Raw genomic sequence first — 21,503 nt, forward strand, 5'->3', positions numbered from 1 at the left:
ATATATATTTATACATATGAACAAAATATACAAACACACAGATGCAAGACATGGCGAGATATATACGGAGCGTAAAATAGTACGATAAGAATTATATGAAACGCGCTAATCACGTCGATGCGAGATGGTTTATCTGAATCCATGAAACGGCAACTTTTCTCTTTCTCTCCTCTCTCTCTCTCTCTCTCTCTCTCTCTCTCTCTCTTCTCTCTCTCTCTCTCTGTCTTCCTCTTTCTCAGGAACCAACCGATATTTGAACAAAACACGCGCGCACGTGTGCCACGGTCGAAATAATTCTCTGTTTACCGATACGATTTACTTCCACAAATAATTTCGCCGTTAAACGTAACGAACCAAGTTTTCTTGCGCGCATCCAGACGCAGCTAACGTGCATGCGCATATATCGTACGTATGTATACTCTGGCTCAAAAGTCTCGAGACATTTGCTTCTAATATTTCGATAATTTCGATAATTCGCCCGGAGTATGTATTTCAAGCTGCACGCGTGTTCCAACAAAATCGTTGGCATACCGATATTAATTCCAAATTACACGCCGTTTCTCGTTACCTTCGTTACGCGCTTTAATTTCTGCAATCCTGCGATCGGCATAGCGACCGCACCGAGACTTTTGTTCCGAGGTGTACGTACAGCGGCTCGCGAAAGTATTCCGGCACTTGCTACGGAAAATTTTTATGGCTATATCACGCGCATTGTACGAAACGGTTTGAAATTTCCTTGGCGTTGCAACGAGACACGACCTATCGTCATCGTGGCAGCATAAACGATTCGAAACCAATCCGAAAATACATAGAAAAATTGCCAGACATTTCTCGTAAACGTACGCTTACTGGAATATACGACAAACATACTTGTCATAAAAAACTTGGTATATACGATATACGGTATACGATCGCGAAATATCGTCGTTTCTTGACGTAACAAATAATTACGAATACTTTGGTAATGTTTGCGAAGGGTATGCTTGCGATGTCTCGTAGCTTCCATCGTATATACGGTTCGAGATTGGTTTCAGATTTTATCGATATAATGCAGTCGTGTCGCTTTAGAGAGCCAACGAGATTTCAAAATATCTTGTACGACAAATACCTAAAAAATCTCTAAGAGCGTTCGAATACTTTCGACGGACGTTTGTCGGACACTATACGTACAAAGCTACGTATACATACGCGTAATATATATGTATTCTTTTTTAGCCGGTTCCATTCGCGAACAAATGAGCTTACAGCGCAACCGGGGAAACAAAATTCATTCGTATCGTTCCATTAAATACTTTGCACGGACGTGTAAGCGCGTGTGCGTTGGTTGGCGTTGCGAATTAAATACGAAAATGTAGGAATTTAAAAATTCTGGAAGCTCCACAGCTGTCCCCGGTTGCGCGTGGTTTTTAGCCTGTGCAACTCGAAACGATCTTCGCTTACTTTGGCCACGACAAAAAATATAGATATCACTAGGATAGAACGAGTCGATAACAATTAACGAAAGTGGTAACGACGAGAAAAGATGAAAATTGCGAATACGCGCAAAAGAGAGTTATTGGCTAGTGGAATTTGTCGAAAAGAATAGACAGAGATTAATAATAACTTACACGCTCGATGGTAATATGAAAAACGTAATGAAAAAAGGGAGCGATCTCGCGAAAGACTCTGGTCAGGGTTATCTTAAAATAAACGCTCGCGCGTTTAATTTTCATAAATAAACGTGGTCGATTGCTCGTTAAAGGTTGCGATTATTACGCGATAAATAAAAGCCAATCGTTAAGCCACATCGACGAGTCTAGCTTTCTTCGACGTTTACGTTTCGCAAGTCTCATTTACGATTCACGATCCTGCGACTTCTACGACCGTCGGCTTCGGTCCGTTTCGGTTTCCAGCGAAATCATAACGATGAATCTTTTAAAGGAAAAACGTTAAGACCGCCGAGCAACGATATTTCGCACCTACGAAACGTTCTCGTCTTGGTGGAAAGCCCGTTGCTCGACTTTACAAACTCCACCAGCCAACCCAAGTTCGTACTCTCGTAATTCCGAGACAGTCTACGATTAATATAGCTGACTCCGGTTCGTGTAATTAATATCGCTGCAGGGTGTAGATCGTACATTCTGCGACATGGTTCCAACCGTTCATCGCCGAGTATCGCGACCATATATTCGGAAGAAAGGAATTTACCTCGCGTACCTGTACCGTACAGGCTATCGAGATCTCAACGACGAGAGCAAAGGGGAACGATCCGATGGCCGATGCGAACAAATTGCCGGGCAAGTTGCTTGGAAAACGAAAAAAGCGAACGCGAGTAACGAAAACGAACTTGGAACGAATATTTTCTTTCGGATCGGCTCGACCGACAGCGCAAAAACATTTACTCGACGAAAAAAACTATATCGATCGAGAAACGTTTGATCGAAATCGTACGGCGATCGCGTTCTCTGTTTACCTTCGGTATAAATGCGACCTTAATCCTTGATCCATCCACGGTCTCCGAATTTTTATATCCGACGAAAGAACGTACTTGCGACGTACTTTTTAAGGGAACTTTTTATCGCGAAATTAGTGCAAGAAACCTCGGGGTATTTTCCTTGGGAGCTCGTTAACGATAAAAAATGATCGGGCGGAAAGAAAGAAGAGGGAAGAAAAGAACCACGGAATAAGGAAAGAGAAATATGGGAAAAATCTTTGCGCGAAAATATTCTCTTAAAACCGTCTGAAAATCTCGCGATCTACACCCGGAATCTGAAAATCCTCGCAATTCCATTGTCAGCTTGCATGGCCGCGTAATTGAAAATCATTTCGAGTCGAATTTATTCCGGTCATAACCATCGTATCGTTGCTAAAAACTAACTACGACACAGAGAGGAAATGGAATCGTTCCATCGAACAAGATAGAAGAAGAAAAAGAAGACGAAGAAGGAAAGAAAAAAAGAAGAGAACGTAAGAACAAGTACTTACTGCAGACAGTCGGATCCTCGTCAGAGCCATCGTAACAGTCATCCTCGCCGTCGCAGTGCCAGGTTCCGGGTATGCACTTTCCGTTGGTGCACTTGAACTCCGAGTCGGTGCACTTGTGCTGACCTGTAAGCGCACGTTCGTAGTCGTGATGATAATCGTCGCCGATGGCCGATACGAGATGTACGACGCACGCCAATCGGAGCAATAGCAACAACGGCAGCAGCGTGCACGTGCATCGCGACGCGTCGTTGAAAAGACGCATCGATGTACCAGGGAACCGCATGCTCTCGCGAGAATGTGCGCTTTACCAGTCCCTTTTTCAGTCGTACGAAGCGTACACGAACATTCGCGTATATCCCGTGTATCACCGTGAAGAGGGGAGAGACAGAGCGGCACCACGGTTCTCGACACCTTCGCAGCCGCTACTTTAATCGCTGATCCAATATAAAAGCTTTCAACGCGCAACGCTTTACGAGGCCCTTTTCTCGCCCCTGCGTATGTACTGCAAAAGGTTCCGCTGTTGTACTCGGCTGCCAGCTTCTCTCTCTCTCTCTTCTTTTTCACCCTTTCCTCTCTTCGTTAATATCGCAACGGCAGAAAATCGTCCGTCGATCGTTTTATCGCGGCTCACGGAGTTTCAAGCGTTACGCGAAACGGCCGATAAAACGCCGTATACGCGATTACCGCGGCGGCGAAACTATGCCAGGTCGAGCCAGCGAGGCAAAAGTAGCAGATAGCACCGAAACACCGGGACCATCTATTCAGAGCATCTTTCGAGCTTCATCGGCTCTCGTAACCCTGCGAACCGACGAAAATCCTTTTCGCCCACCCGAAAAACCCGCACCCGCCGCTCCGCAGAGATCTCACCGAAATCACAATACTCTTATCCCCCTTCTCTCGCCTCTTTTCTACCCCGGCCTGGCCACCGATTTACCGCCACCAAACCACCTTCCGGATCTCCGACCAAACAATCGTCCGTGAAACGATTTTCCAATAAATCGACTCTCTTCGTCCAGGCTCCTACCGTCCCACAGAGGCCAAAGATTTCTCTTTTCAACCGCGAGTATCTTCCATATATATCTATATCTCCTTGCTCCGCTCTCGCGTTTTCTTATCTTTCTTTTTTCCCCGTACTCGGTCGAGATCACTGCACGACGGTCCGGGGAACACGGAAACGAGGAACGACGAAGGAAATAGGGGTGGAAAAAGGTTGGAAACTGGGCAACGACGGCAGGAAACTCGCGAAAAGCTCTCCCGTTGCTCCGTGCACCACTTGCGGCTCAGTGGACGACGCGGTTACGACGCGGTTACGACGCGGTTACGACGCGGTTACGACGCGGTTACGACGCGGTTGCGACGCGGTTGCGACGCGATCGCCCTGATCGCCTAACGCGACAAACAGATAAAGAGGGAAAAGAAAAAAATAATCGACACGATTCTGCCGACGATTCGAAGCGATTTCAAACAACGAGACCACCGCGAGAAAGACGACGATGCACTCGCGCTGACGGCTGCGGATGCTGTAAGCCAGCGACCGAGTAAAGGGGCCCCTATATATGGGCCTGAGGACAGCCACGCCGATATAGATGTAGAACGCACGCACACGAATCTGCCGCGTAGGGAGAACGAACGACGAGCACCAGCGACCAACGAGACGCGATTATCGTTGCTTTTCGTCTGGTCTAACGGATATTTGTTAGGCGCGATTTCGCTGAATCGGGAAGCGTCGAGGCGGCGCGTAAGATCAAGGACACCGACGAGACCGATCATCGCAAACCGTAACGAATAATAACGCGACGAAACTGTTACAACGATCCACGCAATCCTGCCAGGTTACAGCGTCAGAATGGCGTTCGCGTCTCGCGGTGAGAGGGCTAATGCGTCTCGGCCTGGCGCGAACCACGCACAGTCTCCGTTTCATAATAAAATTGTACGTAGTATAATCGTACGATCGATTGTCTAGACGAGTCGTTGGATATCGCGTTAGAAAGTTTTCAGTTTCTATGAAATCGAACGTTCCAGAGAGACGACGTATTTATCTATATCGTACGCAATGATTCGCCAAACTGTTTCGACATTTATCCTTTATTTTTATTTCCCTCTCGTTTACGTTAAACTTAAAAAAAAAAAAAATATACCCGCGTAAACGTATACTTGACGTATAAGAAAATATTTTCCGTAAAACGCGTAATACAGACGAATGCGAGTACGGATAAATCAGATAAACGGAACAAAAATACAGAGAGAAAAAGTGGAGGAACGGATCGTTATAGAGCGAAACGTATTCTGAATATGATTTACGTCAATGATATTTGTATACGGACTTTCGTTTATCGCGCGGTTTACGCCGCGGAAGAAGAGGGCGAGCATTTTGGCGATTTTTGTAAATCTTTGGTCTCGCGATCGCTTCGTTCCATCGTCGTCGTTGTCGCTCGAATATCGCAACGAATATAACGAATATTAATCTTTGATCGACGACGTTTAGAAAGCACGTTGGTCAACTTCGTAGACTGAAAAATACGCTGATATCGCAAATATTCTTCTTTAATCTGTCATCTATTAATAAAACTCGACGGTTTTACGAATAAGCGAAACTTGCAGAAAAATATCAATTACTCGTAGAAAATAGAGGAAAATACACTTATCTAACGTACGTAACGTATAAAGAAATCGTACAACGACCATTGAAAACGGTGAAAAAAAAGAACACGTTTTATCCTTATTCGATGTTTAAATTCGTCGTAGATTGGAAGGTTAGATTTACAGAGTACCTAAATACCAGTATGCTAACTTCGTATATCCTGTCCTAAGTCTATTTAATACCACTTGTTAATACTCCATTCACAGTTGAACTTTATTTCCACCGAAACTCGCGTTGGTCGTATTCGAATCAAATTTTGCTGATGTTCTGCGAGCAGGAATTAGATTCCGAAACCGTAACCTTACGGTATTTGGTTAGGAAAAAACGCAATTGCTAAATTCCTGTCGCGTTGATTCTTTTTAAACCGCCTCGAACAACCGACCAGTTTACAGGGAAAATGATATAAACGTATGAAAAGAATCGACTTGGATCTAATTTTAAGCTAGGAGATAAAAAAAATATCACGGTGGCTGTAAAAAGGATTCGTACGTTGATATCCTTATTTTCCACTGAAACGCGTGTTTTCATCGAGTTGCGCGATTCCTTCTCGCGGCATACAATTTTTCTATTTATGCGACAGTAGTACCGAACGATACGAAATTTAATATACCGTTATAGATATAATACGTACAATGGCGGAAATAACTTTTCTATATAACGAAACTTTTATACGTACGACTGACGCGTTTGATTCGTAAAAAATGTTTTACATATTCTTTACGATAGGAATACGTTGTATCGCTTAATTGTACAAAAGTACGATATATTCTCGAGTCAAACACGATCCGCTGCGGTGGACGTTTCGCTTCAATTTCCCGTGATAGCGAACGTTTTAAACTTTGGCGGAAAAAAAATCTGCGTAGTAGAAACGATAAAAACGCGTTATAATAGATATTCAGAAAATCTTGAAAATTGAAAACGGAATCCTCTAGATAAACGCGTGTTCTATAGTTCGTTTCCTCTATTCGTCTCGTTTCGTTCTTTCTTGCTTCTTTTTTTTCCAAACAAAAAAAGGAAAAAAAAAAAAGAAAAACGCTCTCGTACCACGTTCCTATCGAACCCTCCGGATAACAGAGAAACATCGGCAAAGAAATATTTTCGTTCGTCGAACGAAAGTTTGATTTTCCATTTAGGCTATCGTCTGGCTATCTACGAGAAGGAATTAATCGACCAATTATCTCGGCGATTCGAGTACGTTCGAGTACGTTCGAGTACGTTCGAGTATCGTTCGCGATTTCACCTTTTTTCCCGGTTGGCCAATGCTCTAGTTCGATTTATAGTTGCGCGACATCCGAGAACCTATGGAAGTTGAATTACCTATTTAGGCTGAACCCAGATACGCCGACTTGTCGGCTAAGCTGGCGCGAGTCGCGTTTGGCCTCGAACAGAAGTGCTCGAGAGACGTGGCTAAAAACCAACGACCGGATGAAAAAAAATTCCGATATTAAAATCTGATATTAAGCTCGGGAGGAGCACCGAGAGAAACGCTTGAACGAGGCACGCACACACACACACACACACAGAGAAAGAGAGAGAGAGAGAAAGTTTGAAACAAACTGGAAGGGAACAAAGCGAAATGAAGTCGCACGCGAATTTCAAGGGGCTCGTTCCGCGATTTTTCCGTTCGTTTCATTGAATTTTAAAGAGCACTGCTGTGCCACGGTTAAAATACGATCGGCTCGATGACAACACCGGACTACGATACTTTATCGTTTGCGCATTTCTGGCGCCAAACATCCATAGCGAACAATCCGATTTTTTGTTTCTCGGCCATCGATCAACGTACCAGGCTATTTAAAAATACACGGACATAACTCTAGAGACGAATCGACCGGACGAGAAGAGGAAAGAAGGTTCGTTCGAACGTACGAGCTTGTCACGAGTCGAATTAATCGACCGTGCTTCTTTTAAATTTTGAATAATTTGCCACTAATGCCGAGTTACAAGCTCGATCGATCGTTCAGCTCGAAGCTCCGATTCACCAGCTGGAATTTTATCTGCCAAATAAATACGTGCTTAAAGTTTTCGATAGATGACGTTGAATCGATCATACGTATTCGGTGGTCGATCGACTCGAACGAATGGAAAAGTCTATAACGCGAGACGTTCGTTCTTTCGCGAAGAAAATTCGTCCGATCGTAGAAGCATAGATTCGAATTGATCGGGATTCTTCACTTTGATTCGGAGACTAGGAAACAACTCGCAGATTACGACAAATCACGCGATAACGGTACATGTACGTGTTAAACGACTAATTCGACGAATATAGATACAGAGATACGTAGAAAGCGAAGAAACGATACGAATACGCAAGTTCGTCATTTGTAAATCACGTGATAGTACAATATAATATAGTCGGAAGTTTGTATCAGAGACAAAAATACTCGGTCGAAAGAGTTTCTGCGAAGGCAGTCGAGCCACTGATGCAACGCAAAAGCAGCTTTAACTCGAAAATAAGGTCATATCAGATATACGTTTATATGAATTTTTCCTCTTATTTAAGTAGACGTAATAATTTACCCCTGAAGCTATGCCACGATACGTATTTAGTCGCCACTTTTATCTGCCAATGGAACGAAAAAATCGCCGTTGCACAATCGGCAATCGGCCAGAGAGCAGATCGAACCGGAATCCAGGAAGTCGGACTGGCGCAAAAGTAACTACGTAATTGGCCACGCGTTAAATCGCATCGCATTAGGGTCCACGTGATCCGTCCACGTTTTATCGACGATACGGAGAAGCCGTTGAAACTTGCCACGACGAGGGAAAGAGAAATCGCCGAAGGAAAATTCGCTTAACCCTACCGCGACCTTCGAGTCTTTTTATTTTCAGTCGCGCTTTCATTTCCAACAACGTTCGATCTGTAAATAGCACCGGACCGAATATCGAAAACGTTTGTTCGTATTTTTTTCAAACTCGGACAATCTGTCAACGATGGAAGAAGAGAAACGAGTGAGAATCGGACGGAGAGTCGACGAGAACGTGATACGAGGATTCGTCCGTTCGCACAGCTGGTTAAGACACGGGCTAAGAAGACACGCAACTTTGGATACAACGAGCGTCTAAAATTCGCTACCTCCACGCCATTAAATTCGCCTTACGCGGCAACCCATGAAAAAGATTAGCATTTTATTTCGGAACGTATCGCGTTCGTTTCTCATCGCACAGCTATACGATAGAATGGCGATTTTTATCGAAAACGCGATACGTGATTCACTCGGCTTACCCCGTTTAACATAAAGAAATACACGATACAACGAATGTCGAACGCAAAAGCGCTGACCACGCAAAATCTACCAAGACGCAGAATAGAGTACGTCGATCGTTCGTCGATCCGGCAGAAAAATACGTTTCCGCGTGCCTTTGATAAGATAATGCGAGACGAATGAACGGGGAAACAGCGAAAATCAAAGATGAAGTTTGATATTTATTCTGCGACGCTTTGTTAATCTTCGCGAGAAGTAAACACGATACGAGCGAAGGTATCGGATTGCTCCTTTTTTCTTCCGCGTCTATTGAAAATTACACGATCGATAGACGCGATTTTTACGAAAATGCAATTAAAACGCTATTATCGAGCGGAATATACCGGGCAATACGAGTAATTCTCCAGTCACGATTGAAATCTGCGATAGCTATGATCCAGCGGGAAAAATAATATTTTCAATCTCGGTCGCGGCAAACATTAAATCCCTTCGTTCGTTTTAAAAGCCGACGTTTATTTTAGCGTTTTTAACGAAAATAGCGCTATTTAAACGCTTATTTTATTTCATATCGCGAGACTCTTTGTCCAAATATACGTGCGCGCGCGTGTAAGTAACGACAGGTAAGTATAAAAATGTCCATCGTTCGAATAAATTATTACGGTCAAGTAGGTTCGAAAAATATATTTGGATAGAAATAGCTTTAAAAAATCGATCCTTTTTCTATACTCAGCCGGGTGTGCGTATATCAGCTTAAACGATTCGACAGGCGAATAGCGTAAGAGACGTCCGCGTTCCGTCGTCGACCGCCCCATCGACTTCCTGTTTCCTCGTACGCCGCTTTTTCACTTCGAGAGGCGCGTCGATCGTTTCTTGCACGCTCGTCCCTACCAACGCGATTTCACTTTCGAGTCATCGCGCGATCGAACGAATCTACCGTAAGTTGCCTATTCCCGCTTCGACGTCTTTTTCCTGCCGTCTTCTCCTTTATCTCGCGTCGAAAATATATTTCCTTCTTCGAGCTTTTGTTGTCGCAGCGATGGAGAAATAATGATTCGTAATGCGATTGTCCGTTCCGTTCCTCGTCTATTCACGTGGGACAACGCGAAAATCATTTCGTGGAATTAAACCTTTTAACGTTGTTGTTTAGACATCGACGTCTGCATCTTCGAGATAAAGCATCGACGACGTTGGCATTTTGACGAAAATTTGACACTGACATTTCGCCCGGAAAAATGAAATATTTTCGCAGAATTTTACAGAAAGAACCGTACACCAGAATTGTACGCGGAATATGTTTGCAAAATTTCACGCTAGAAATAGCGCCGCGACGTTACGATGGTACAAATTCACGCAGCCTGTTGTGCATAAATTTCTATACCCGTTTCCACGCATATTTTTCGAAATAGCGTTTATCTTTTTCCCCTTTTTTTAAACAAATTGCCGATAAAAACACCATGGAACTATTAAACCGACGTAAAAAAAAAAAAAAAAAAGCTGATAGTTGTTTTACATTCAATTATCTTTATACTTTTTAATATTTTTGCGCGATCTGTCGTAAAACTTTTTCGATATCTCTGCGGTTCTTTTTCTCTTTTTTCTCTTCCTTTTTCGTTTTCTTTCTTTCTTCCTTTTTCGGTATATAAAAAGGATCGTATTTTCCGGGGAAAAAATCGCGACTGGAATCTCGCATAACCGTTATTTCGCGAGGAAAAAAAAAAAAAAATATTTTTGTAGTCGCCTGCAACAAACATCGGATCTGTTGGTATATCTGAAAAATCAAATCACTTTTTCCGTTCAGTTACAAACGATACAGAATTTACACCTTACGCTGCAAGCTTCTACGGTTCCGGCGTTATTTCCCCATATTTTTTCATCAAATTTATACGATCGTTACAACATCTATATACACGACCGTTCGAACGATAAAAAGTTTAATTTAAAATTCCATTAGTTTCGTCGGGAAAAAATCTCAACGATAGATATACCTTTTACCATCCTACAGATAGGTGTATATGTCGTCCCTTAATCCCTTATAATCGCACGAGTCGATTTGGCCCGATTCGATTCGCGTACCAGGTATTCATTCTCCTTGTCAAAACTTGTAATTCGGTCTCGTGAAATTACGTGGAAAATAAATTTCGTAAAATTTTACCCCTTTAAACTACGATACCTTTGGCCATCGCTGTACACGAAAGTATCCTACGACGAGGATCCTACTCGAATGCCTTGAAAAATTTAACAATTTTTCACGGTAAAACGTGCCTATTTCTCGGCCGATATCGCGATATTCACGCGTTCGAATATCTTTGCGTCGTCCGCCACGAAACTCGACCACGATGCGCCGCAATAACTCCAAGAAAGATCGTGCATGCTCTCCAGTCGAGTAATCGTACACGACCAAACCCGGCTGATGCCACGGAGATTTTGGCCGTGCTACCGTTACTCGAAATAATCCGGCTACCTCGTTTCGCTACAATTCGACAAACTCGTGAAATTTCACCAAATTGTCCGAAAACGGAAAATATCGCGACCATATAAATAAATAAGCGAAACGGCATAAATAAAAGGGAAAAGGTAGCTCGTTCCTTATCGCGCTCCCTTAACGTCTCTGTTCGCGTTTAACACTGAGATTCCTCGTGTTTCTGATTTGCGCGTGGACTTTTCCCAAGCACCTATACCTATCGTTTCGGTACGCTTGTCCTACCTTGATAAAACGACGTCTATGTAATAAGTTACTTTATTTACGTTTCCCCATAACGTTGCGTTTACGCCATCGTTGGCCGTTATTTCACTGCTCGCTCCGCGATGGCAACATCGGCGTAACTTCGCTTCGCTTTCAAAAGGACGGGAAGAGAGAACTACTCGATCAAAAGTTAAAACGATTAACGAATTAACTTTCCGTTATCGTCATTTTTTACGCATTCTAGCGAATAGCTTCTTTCGCGTAAATGCGACTTGGGCATAAATATAAGATGTAGGAAAATAAGATAGAAAACGGATAAAAGTAAACTTACTTTGGATCGCCGAATACCAATATTTTCTAGGCATCGAATACAACGATGCGCAAAGTGTAACGGAATACGTGGGATCCGCTTCGATCGGCAGCTGATGATACATTTAAACATGCTACATACTAAACCAAAGTTGAGGATAGAACGGGCTTTTCGATAAATTCGGAAAGCATCGGCAACCATTCGCAACGCAAGCGGATCCGCGACAAGACGTGCACGGACCTGCCTCGAAACGCAAAATGGTCGTTTCCAGCGTCTTGCGTAAAAGACAATTAAATAACAGAAAATCCAACGAAAAATGATCTCGTGAACGAATACACGCGTTTATACAAAGCTGTTTGTTGTCTTCGGCTGTAGAATCGGCTGCCGATGCGTGTCGCTCTTACGCACAGATGTATATTTTATTACGTTTCTCCGTCGTTTGAACGACGTCGTACCGGTGATACGTTTGCTTTCAATTGCATATGTTTCGATGTATGCTACGAAGAAGAGACGCCGCTACAACAAGGGTGGTTCGAGAAGCAATTCTGTGCTCGTTGTAGCGTGCCCTGCCGTACGCGAAAAAGATAAAACGAAGAAACTCTGGTTAATTTCGCGCGACGACGTAAGGCGATACGTACAATGGTGGAAACGAGCGAATTCCGTGGAAGGAGGAAAGGTGTATCGTTCGTAATCGCGTATTCTTCGGCGAACGAACAATCGGCCGCCTGATTCCAGTCAATTCCATGAAAAGCGAGGATAACGAGTTCCGTTAGTAACGGGGTCAGCCACGTCGGTATCATCTTTTTTAACCCGTTCAGCCTGCCGACTATTTATTTCCTGTCGATCGAATAAGCTCGGTCCGAGCACGCTCTCGATTTCACGCAACTAATTGCTCTAAAGCGACTAAAACCGCGATTACGCGAAAATAACGTCCCGAATAAGCAAGGCACTCTGATTATCAAGCTGAAACGAGGGGATACGTTTTACGAAAATTCGCACGGCCAACGATACTCCGATCCCGATAGCCGCGGAATTATCTATTCATCGGGTGCGGCGTTCGATTTTCAAACATCCAGCTTTACCCCGATCTAATTCCCCGACGTTCCAACGGCGTTTAACCCTTAACTGCCGGAGCTCGTATCCAACGATCGAACCGGCTTCTTCCCTCCGACGAAAATCAACAATTCGTATCGGTGTCGATCGTATTCCTCCGATAAAGAGTAATTTACGTATCCCCGTAACCTCGTGCGTGTAACTGTAATTTATGGAACGACCGCTCGTATTATTCGCGAAGCAAGTACGCGTAAAAGGAAACGCGTAGAACCAAATCTTTATTTAAAATACAGTCTCCGGCGAGACCGACTATATTTCGAAACTTGTCGATCGAAAGCCAAATCGGAAGTTCAATGGCGGAAGGCAACAATCAATAAACGATCGAGTAAACGATAATAAATATACTCTATCGACGATGCTGCGACAATCATACCGCGTTAGAACACTCGTCCTTGATATTTAACGTGGATAAATACGATAAACGGCCGTTTTCCTTGATTTTTTGACTTTTATCTTTTATCTCTTCTTCGGAGATGTCTTGATTCGCGTCTTGATTCGACGCAAGAAGGCGATAAAACGTAATACTCTACTAAAAACAAAGCTGCTAACGCGCTTAAGTTATAAAGTTTATGTCGATTTTCCACAAGTTATCGGTCGCTTCTTTACCGGATACTATCTTTGGCCATAGTCGAGTAAGCTATATATATATATATCGTACACATATTTTTTTTTTTACCATGTCTATAAAATTACACGGAAAGGAATAATTTCAGGTCGCTTCGAGTAGATTCGCGGTACGTAAAAATCGAATGTCAAACATCCGCTCTTGCTCTATTACGCGTTCCGTTCTTAAATTAATTATATCTCCTATGAGATGCGCATTATCGTGAAAGTTTTATTATAAATGACATTCGAAGAGTTTACGACGGTAAACTTAAAATAACCTTCGAAGCTTAGTATATCAATAGCGTGGAAAAAAGAACTATTACAGCGTTGTTCTTGAAACGATGGAAGCTTCGTTTTATACATTGTACCATACATCTACCATACATCGGATAATACAATACGTTGGACGGTACTTTGAAAAAATACTACTTTCAAAAGAAATGTGAAAACAAATTAGTCGTATTTACTTTCTTTCGTTTAAAATTTCACGCATAATGAATGACCGACTCTCCGTCAACTTTGAAACCTAACGGATACGATCCGTTACGCAGACAAATTAACGATCGCTTTTGAAATAATTACGAAACGATGTGTTTCTGTCAAGGAAAATAGAGGAAAAAGAGAAAAAAAAAAGGAAGAAGAGAAGAAAAAGAAAGTAACGAAAGTACAGCGAAAAGTTCAAATGGAAGGAAATTTTTCGATAAATACGAAATGGGATAAAATACGCGTAGGTATTGATAAATCGAACGAACGTGCGAAATATTCCGGTTACATTGGTAATCGAGAGTTAAATCGAAGCGTGTGTAAGTGGCCAGGGCCTGATTCGAAAGATCCATTACCGTTGAACTTGCAGAAATTCACGATGCAGAAGTAAACAAGATAAATCACCGAGAGGAAAGAAACGGTGAAAGCCGAGCGCGATGTGATTAAGCAACGAGAAAACCCCTATTAATTTTGAACCGGCTTTTTCCTCGTTCAAAGGGGGGAGGGGGGGGGGAAGAGAAAGAAAAAAGAAAAAGAACGTATAAAAATATCGATACGATGGCGTAAAGTCGTTTTCTTCGTCGGACGTTCTCGTTACCTGCACGAACGTTTCTTTCTGTCCGACGAGTTGGCGTGCACGCACGAAAGCAAACGCGATATATGCGCGATTTTCGACGCGGATAGAGGTAATTTACATAGCTCCGACGGTCGTTATTACCACGTCTGTCTCAACCTCTCGAGTCGTCGAGCGAATTTCTTTCGAGCATTCGTATCGAATTGCCAACAGTACGTAACGATAATCATGGCCGTGTAATTGCGAATTCCGATTGCGTACCGCCGCCTTGCCTGGATTTTTTCCTTTCGTAAAAGTATCGCGGCAAATGTCAACTCTATCTATTGAATAAGAAAGAAGCTGACAAGGAAAAGAAAAGAAGTAGCAAGATATTCTTCCGTTATAATAAATTATTAGTAGACCGCAACCGTCTATACAAATTTACAATTGTCTCGCGTAATTATAGCAAATTTACCAATTATCACGAGTATAATCGAAGAAACGGAACTCGAGCAGAGATTCGTTTTGATCCGCTGAATATCGCGACGACGGAATATTAATTTTGCCATCAGCCAAAGCGCGAGGATACTTGGGAACGATAGAGCGCGTAAAGCGACTTTTCTTCGTTCGAACCGACGTAGAAGTAAAGATGTTTTAAAAGTTATTCGAAATCGCCTATTGATTATCCTTTTTTCCTCATCCGCGCGTCTATTCGCGTTCGAACGAAACGCGTATCAGATTTAATGTCGGATTTAATATCGCGCGAAACACGGCGATGTCGAAAAATTGATTTTTAGTCGAGGAAGAATCGTCGGCCGCGATACCTTCGTGGAAAGAGCAAACGGTATTTCACGCGTCGCGAGCGAAAAACAACGTGCGAGCATCGTCGAAAAGAAAGATTTCGCGCGGATTATAAAAGCACGGAATGTTCGTAAAACGAAAGAGAACGAGGGGAAAGAAGAGGGAAAGAAAAAGAAGAGAAAAGAATGCGAGGGAAGAGGAGAAGAAGGAACGAAAATGTGTCCGATCGATGCAAACGTTTCGCGAAATGGAAAATCCAGAACCACGGCTGGCTATTGTCGTCGGAAGAGACAATTCGAAACTCCCTGGTGACACCTTGTATAGAAGATGCAAGGGAATAACGGATACAAACGGTCCGTCCTATAGACGAAAACGCCTTCGTTCGACGCAGAACCGCGAGCAATTTTTGCAGCAACAACGACTTTCGATATCGCGATATTAGCGATATACGCGTTTTATATAATCGTACGTACAACTTTCGCGGGCAAAAAGTTGCGTCTGCGTTCTCCTGTTCAAATACAGTGGCTCGCGAAAGCGATCAAGCACTCGCGACAGAAAATTTTTACCGATACGTTACCTGCGTTATAGGAAACTTTTTCATTAGCAGCGCGTAACGAGCAATTTTGTCGCGATTCTAACGGTAACATCGGAAAATCCAAGAACGTATATGGAAGTTACGAGACGTTTGCTTATTTGCCGAGATCGTGGCTTATCGATGTAGCGAATGATCGACCGTTCGTGTACTTTGATGCTCTTCGGGAAGCGCAATGATATCGATCCGCTTCGAGTTTTTATCGTTTTATTACGATAGTCGCGAATAAAAGTTTCAATGTCGTAAGTAGAAACGTATAATATATAACAAAAGTTGGAAGACGTTTATCGGAAACGCGCAGTCGGTGAAAAATTAGCGTGATTACAGAGCGTGAATAGCGGTCTTAAACGTACAATCGGTGTTAAAGAACATTTCGCTAAATATATCAACTGGCCGTTCAAATACTTTGTCGGTCCGCGAGACGAGTACGCTTCCAATAAATATCTGGCGACTGCCGCGTACTTAAATTTTCAGATCCCTTTCAAATTTCACCACCGTAATCGCGATAGACGTTAATAAATGTAACACGTGTACAACGTGTACGTAAAAAGTTTTCAAGTTACTTCGAACCGCGAAACGTTTGTAATTTCATTTAGATCATCCGTATCCACTCAACGAGACGCAAAGGTGACTTTAGAACGAAAGAGACTCTCTCACTCTCTCCTTTTTAACGCCGTTCCCTTTACGAAAGGCCAATTCGTCGGGATCTTCAAGTACTTTTTTCATAGCGTTCGTATAGTACTTGTAAAATGCTTCGTATAAAACGGCCGGTAATATCCTGTCATTTCGTCGGTACACGATGCCTCTGGAAATTTAGCAGCCGCACCACCTCGCGTAGATATCGTCGATCTAAAGATACGAGAAGAACCGTGTGCCAACAATTATACGCGTCGCTGTCGTTTAATCTTGCCGCTCGACTTTTCCACCGCGAAATAACACGGAAACGTTTTGCAGCCGAGTTTTTACGAATCAAACGAAAGAAACGACCTTTAACGGTACAGCCGCGGCCGATTATCGCCGTATCTGCGTGGAAAAGCGCGCGCGAAAATATCACGCGTAGCTTTATCAGGCGGACGGTATTAACGTAATACAGAGAACGCGACGCAATAACAACGCGTCTCGGCGAAATTAAGGGAATAAGTAGAACGCCGTTTCATATTTCTCTGAACGTAATTAAACATAATCTATAGGCCGCGGATGTACACGTATTCATGGAGAATGTCGAGGTAGAAATATTTATTTATGTTATTATTATATGTAATAATATTCAAATATCCGCGTACATATAAAATATTCAAAGTCAAGGTATTGGTTTCTTCGCGAGCAAATCGTGTAGCTCTGCACTCTGCACTCGCACTTTGCGATTGCACGTTGCACCAGCGTTTCGTAGACGTTGCAGTCGCGAAAATCTAAAGAACTAAATCTAAGAAGGAAAGCGAAGCACGCGTAACATCCGGCAGACCTCGACAACATCGCGCGACGCAAATTTTTCCCACCTGCGATCAAATCTCCATGCGCGACGTGCGTTCCATGCGGAGAATCGCTCTTCCGCTCGCTATAAATACCCTGATATATAAATACGATATTTGCTCGATTCTCTGGGATTCTACGCGTGGTCCACGGGAACTCGCGCCACTGCGCGATACCACGCGCCAATGGAATTACGCGTTAGAATCTCGAATCGAACAACGATGAAAATCGTAGATAATAGATCCTCGACCGATCTCCGACCGGGCTAATTTAACCACTCGGCTCCGTTCAGCTCCGTTTCGTTCGAAACGTTTTCTCTTCACCTTGAAACGGATATAGACTATTTAAGACAGCTTTTGGAAACGGAAGATCAAACGAAAGAACGTGGAAGAGCGTAAAAGGCTGGGAACGACCAGTTTCGCGAAGCAAATGAAAGTGATTTCGAGTGGAACGGTGTCTAAACGGAATGGAAGGGAAAATGAGATTCTTAAACTATCGATAAACGGTAGAACGTTCGATTCGTAAGAAACGAAAGACGTTCGAGAAGACGATGCGAGAAAGTATCCTAAATAGGAGGGGTTTTTCCGTGTCAAGAGGATCGAGTTCTCGCGTAATAGAATCGCCGACTCCGCGGAGATACCTCGAACCCGACAATTAAACGGTATTCGGGTAACTGCTGACATAATTCGCGTCCATATCGAACTACTTACAGCAATCGGTTGGAAGCAGTGGCGAAATTTACCACGGCGATAATTCAACACTCGGTACGGCTAATTTACAATAAATCAAATAGGGAGCAGTTTCTCTTATCAAGATCTCGGAGCGCTGTTCGCGAGCTAGTCCTCGGAGAGACGGGCAGAGAGAGAGAGAGAGTGAGAAGGAGGGCAGGAGGGAAGGGGAGGGGAAGAAGGAGAAGCCGTGCAAGAGTGGAACTTGTGTAAATCAACGAGAAATTAATGCCACAACGAACAGGAATCGCAGTTCCTCCGGTTTTTCCCCCATTTTTTCCTTCCTTTATAACTCGTACCGTTCCGTGAATCAATAAGCTGACCTACTTTATTTCTTTTCCGATTTTGGTCAAAGACCAAACCGATTATCTCGTTTTCGCGATCGTCTGTATTTTACGAACGCAAGGTTAATAACTCGCTACCTTGTCTATCGTAGAACGATGAGTCGTACTTTATCGACGAGACAAAGGTACAGGTACAAAAGTCACATTTGAGACGACGCTAGGCGCACATCCTAATAGACACGTGTAGACAGAATCGAAGTTCGGTTTCAAAGATGTACGAACCAAGATGCGGTAGAATATTTAGCTGCGATCGTTAACGCTACTCCTCGATTATGACTCGTTGTATCGTTATGTATACTACGATATATTCTTACTGTATTCTCGAACAACATTTTTTGTTTCACGTTGATATATCGTCGTAGTATAAGGGTAAAGCGTCTACTATCTGCTGTACAAATTTGCTGCGATATTAACGTCTTATTTCCCATGGCCTGGTCGCGCGCACGCGAAAGATGCCAAAAGGTTTTACAACGCGATGTAAACGACACGTTACGGTAAAATATTAGATACTGTATTTGCATTCGGGCATAGAAATGCAGCTGGCGTAGCGAAATATTTTAGGTCACCGTTTACGCCTTTTCATAACTAAAACAACTTGTAAATTTCGTCAGCGAAATAAGTTCCAAATAACGAGCACGACCTTAGGAAACAAACTTTTCAAACTCTTGTCTTTGTCCCGAGGTTGTTTAGGATCTCGTAGCAAACATGACTGTGCATTTTCATGCGTTTGTTGAAAGTTCGACGACGCGAAAATATAGTACGATATATCTACGGCGGAATAGTCGTCCTAATTTCCAACGCTCCGAATAATTTACCTAAAACGAACGTCCGTTCAACTTCCATTTCTTTGATCGTGTCCGTACACGAATTAGCATAAGAGACGATCCGTAACGACGACCCGAATGGTTCGTATCGAGGCAACGGGTTCGTCGTTGAAATCCGGCGACTTTTTACTCGAACCATAACGTCGGCGCATAAAACGATCCCATTTGCGTCGAATAACGCGTCGATCACGAGATATTCGTACAACGGGTATACCCCCGTTCGTGGGAAAGTGCGACGACGAATTGGCTGGCCCGTGTTTCGTCTGTCGTCGAACGCGGATCAATCAGGCTTCGTTAACGATTCGAAGCTTCGATTGGGATCAATCGAAGGCCGCTCTCTCGAACGAGAAGCGCGCCGAACGAACGTAGAAGATACGCCGGCGAAAAGTAGCTGACGAAGGAAGGAGAACACCCTCGAGAGAAGCAGAAGCGGCAGCAATCGATGCGGCCGCCAATGTGTCGACCACTTGACTCGACCGAAGCTGCCCCTACGCGCCATACCACCGCGCGCCGATCACCGACCACGACTGGCTTTCACCATAATTATATGGTACCGAGAGTTGTTTCGTACATATGTGCGTATGTATAGTATACATACGCGCGTACACGTACGTCTCTGCGCGGACAGCCGAATCGGTTCTCCGCAGAATGGAGAACTCTGTTGCAACCTGGTACAGACCTTGCGCTACAAATTACGATAGCCCTAGGCGCGGCAAAGAGGCGACGGCCGGGGGGAGGGGGGCATAAGGAAAGAACCAAGAAGACGACAACCACGACGAAGAAGAAGAAGAAGAAGAAGAAGAAGAAGAAGACGAAGACGACAACGACGACGACGACGACGACGACGACGACGACGACCAAGATGGCTAAGAAAGAAGAAAAAAGTCGCAGACAGAAGGGGAGAGGCGAGCCGACCAAGTTTGGCACGGGGAAAGAACGCCGAGACGAATCGCTACTCTAAACCTGGTAGCCGGCGATCCTCTTAAATATCTTTCCATCTTTCTTTCCATTTTTCCATCTTTCCATCGAATAAAAGTTGAAATTCGAGTCGATACACCGACGCGATCAGATCGTTTCGTTATATTTTCTTCTTTCTAATTATTTATAATTTAGAAAGCGTAAATTACTAAATTACTCGCAAGTAAATTACTCGAAAAATACATGACGAGATAAAAACAAATATTTTAGTCGCTATTTGGGTTACATTCGTTTCGTCGCATTCGCTAAAACGTGAATCGATTTCTTTTATTTCAATAGTTGATCGATATTGAAATTAATTTGGTTAATATACTCGGTTCTCGATTTTAACGCGACGCTCGTTACGATATTCTTTCGCGATATCATTATTTTCTAACACGCTCGAAAGATACAATTAATCTGTTAATAATAAATCTCGATTAATTTTATTTTGCCGACTCTAAAGTAATTTCTAGGGAATAACTTCTTTTCCATATTTGTCCATCACATTGGAAGGAATAATTTACCGAATGCAGACGTTCGTGCTTGATCTTATTTACTTGGATTTTAAAGTAGTACTTATTGCGGTGAATAATTATTTTCCAATATCTTGCGATATTCCGAGAGGAACGATCGAACGAATCTGAATGTTTGCGATCAACCTTACTACTACTACTACACTACTACTACTACTACAACAACAACAACAACTACTACTACTACTACTACTACTACTACTACTACTACTACGGTAACATTTCTGGCGAGTAATTGTTTTTCGATATCTCGCGACGTCCTTGGAACAACGATCGACCGAATCTGCGTGTTTTCGTGATACTTTACGTAACGTTTGGTTGTATTTAAAAGCAGCCATTTCTCGACATTTTGCGATAGAAAGATAGCTCTTAAAGATGAGCAACGGATCCTACTCGCTTTAATTCGAACTGAAAGTTAACAGAGAAAGTGTTGGAAGTTGTTTAAATGATTAAAGGCTTACGATCGAATTGATCGGAGAGAAGAAATTGAAATATAAGAAACATTGAAAAACGTTGCAAGATATGTAGGTAGTTACGACACTTGAACGTTACTTAACGATGAAAGCACTCGTCGTACGGTGCTTAACGATCGGACGACGTTCGAATCGAGAAGACAAAAGTCTTTGTCTCTTTTATTATACGAAAAGAAAAAGGAAAAAAGAAACAAGAGAAAAAGAAGAAAAACAGATTTG

The 21,503-nt window shown here is 43.1% G+C and overlaps 1 protein-coding gene across 9 annotated transcripts in view; it reads right to left on the reverse strand.

The window, feature by feature from the left end:
• Window positions 1-21,503, reverse strand: part of LOC126922007 (very low-density lipoprotein receptor-like) — a 63,917-nt gene that overhangs the window by 30,615 nt on the left and 11,799 nt on the right. For 8 of the 9 annotated variants that reach the window (XM_050734144.1, XM_050734149.1, XM_050734147.1 and 5 more), the window contains one exon: window positions 2,965-3,087. The exons of the other annotated variant lie outside the window; for it this stretch is intronic. In XM_050734144.1, the coding sequence (XP_050590101.1) occupies window positions 2,965-3,087 (123 nt within the window). The remainder of the gene's footprint in view (window positions 1-2,964; window positions 3,088-21,503) is intronic. 9 annotated transcript variants of the gene reach the window in all.

Source organism: Bombus affinis, chromosome 11, assembly GCF_024516045.1.
Source record: "Bombus affinis isolate iyBomAffi1 chromosome 11, iyBomAffi1.2, whole genome shotgun sequence".
Classification (NCBI taxonomy): Eukaryota; Metazoa; Arthropoda; class Insecta; order Hymenoptera; family Apidae; genus Bombus; species Bombus affinis.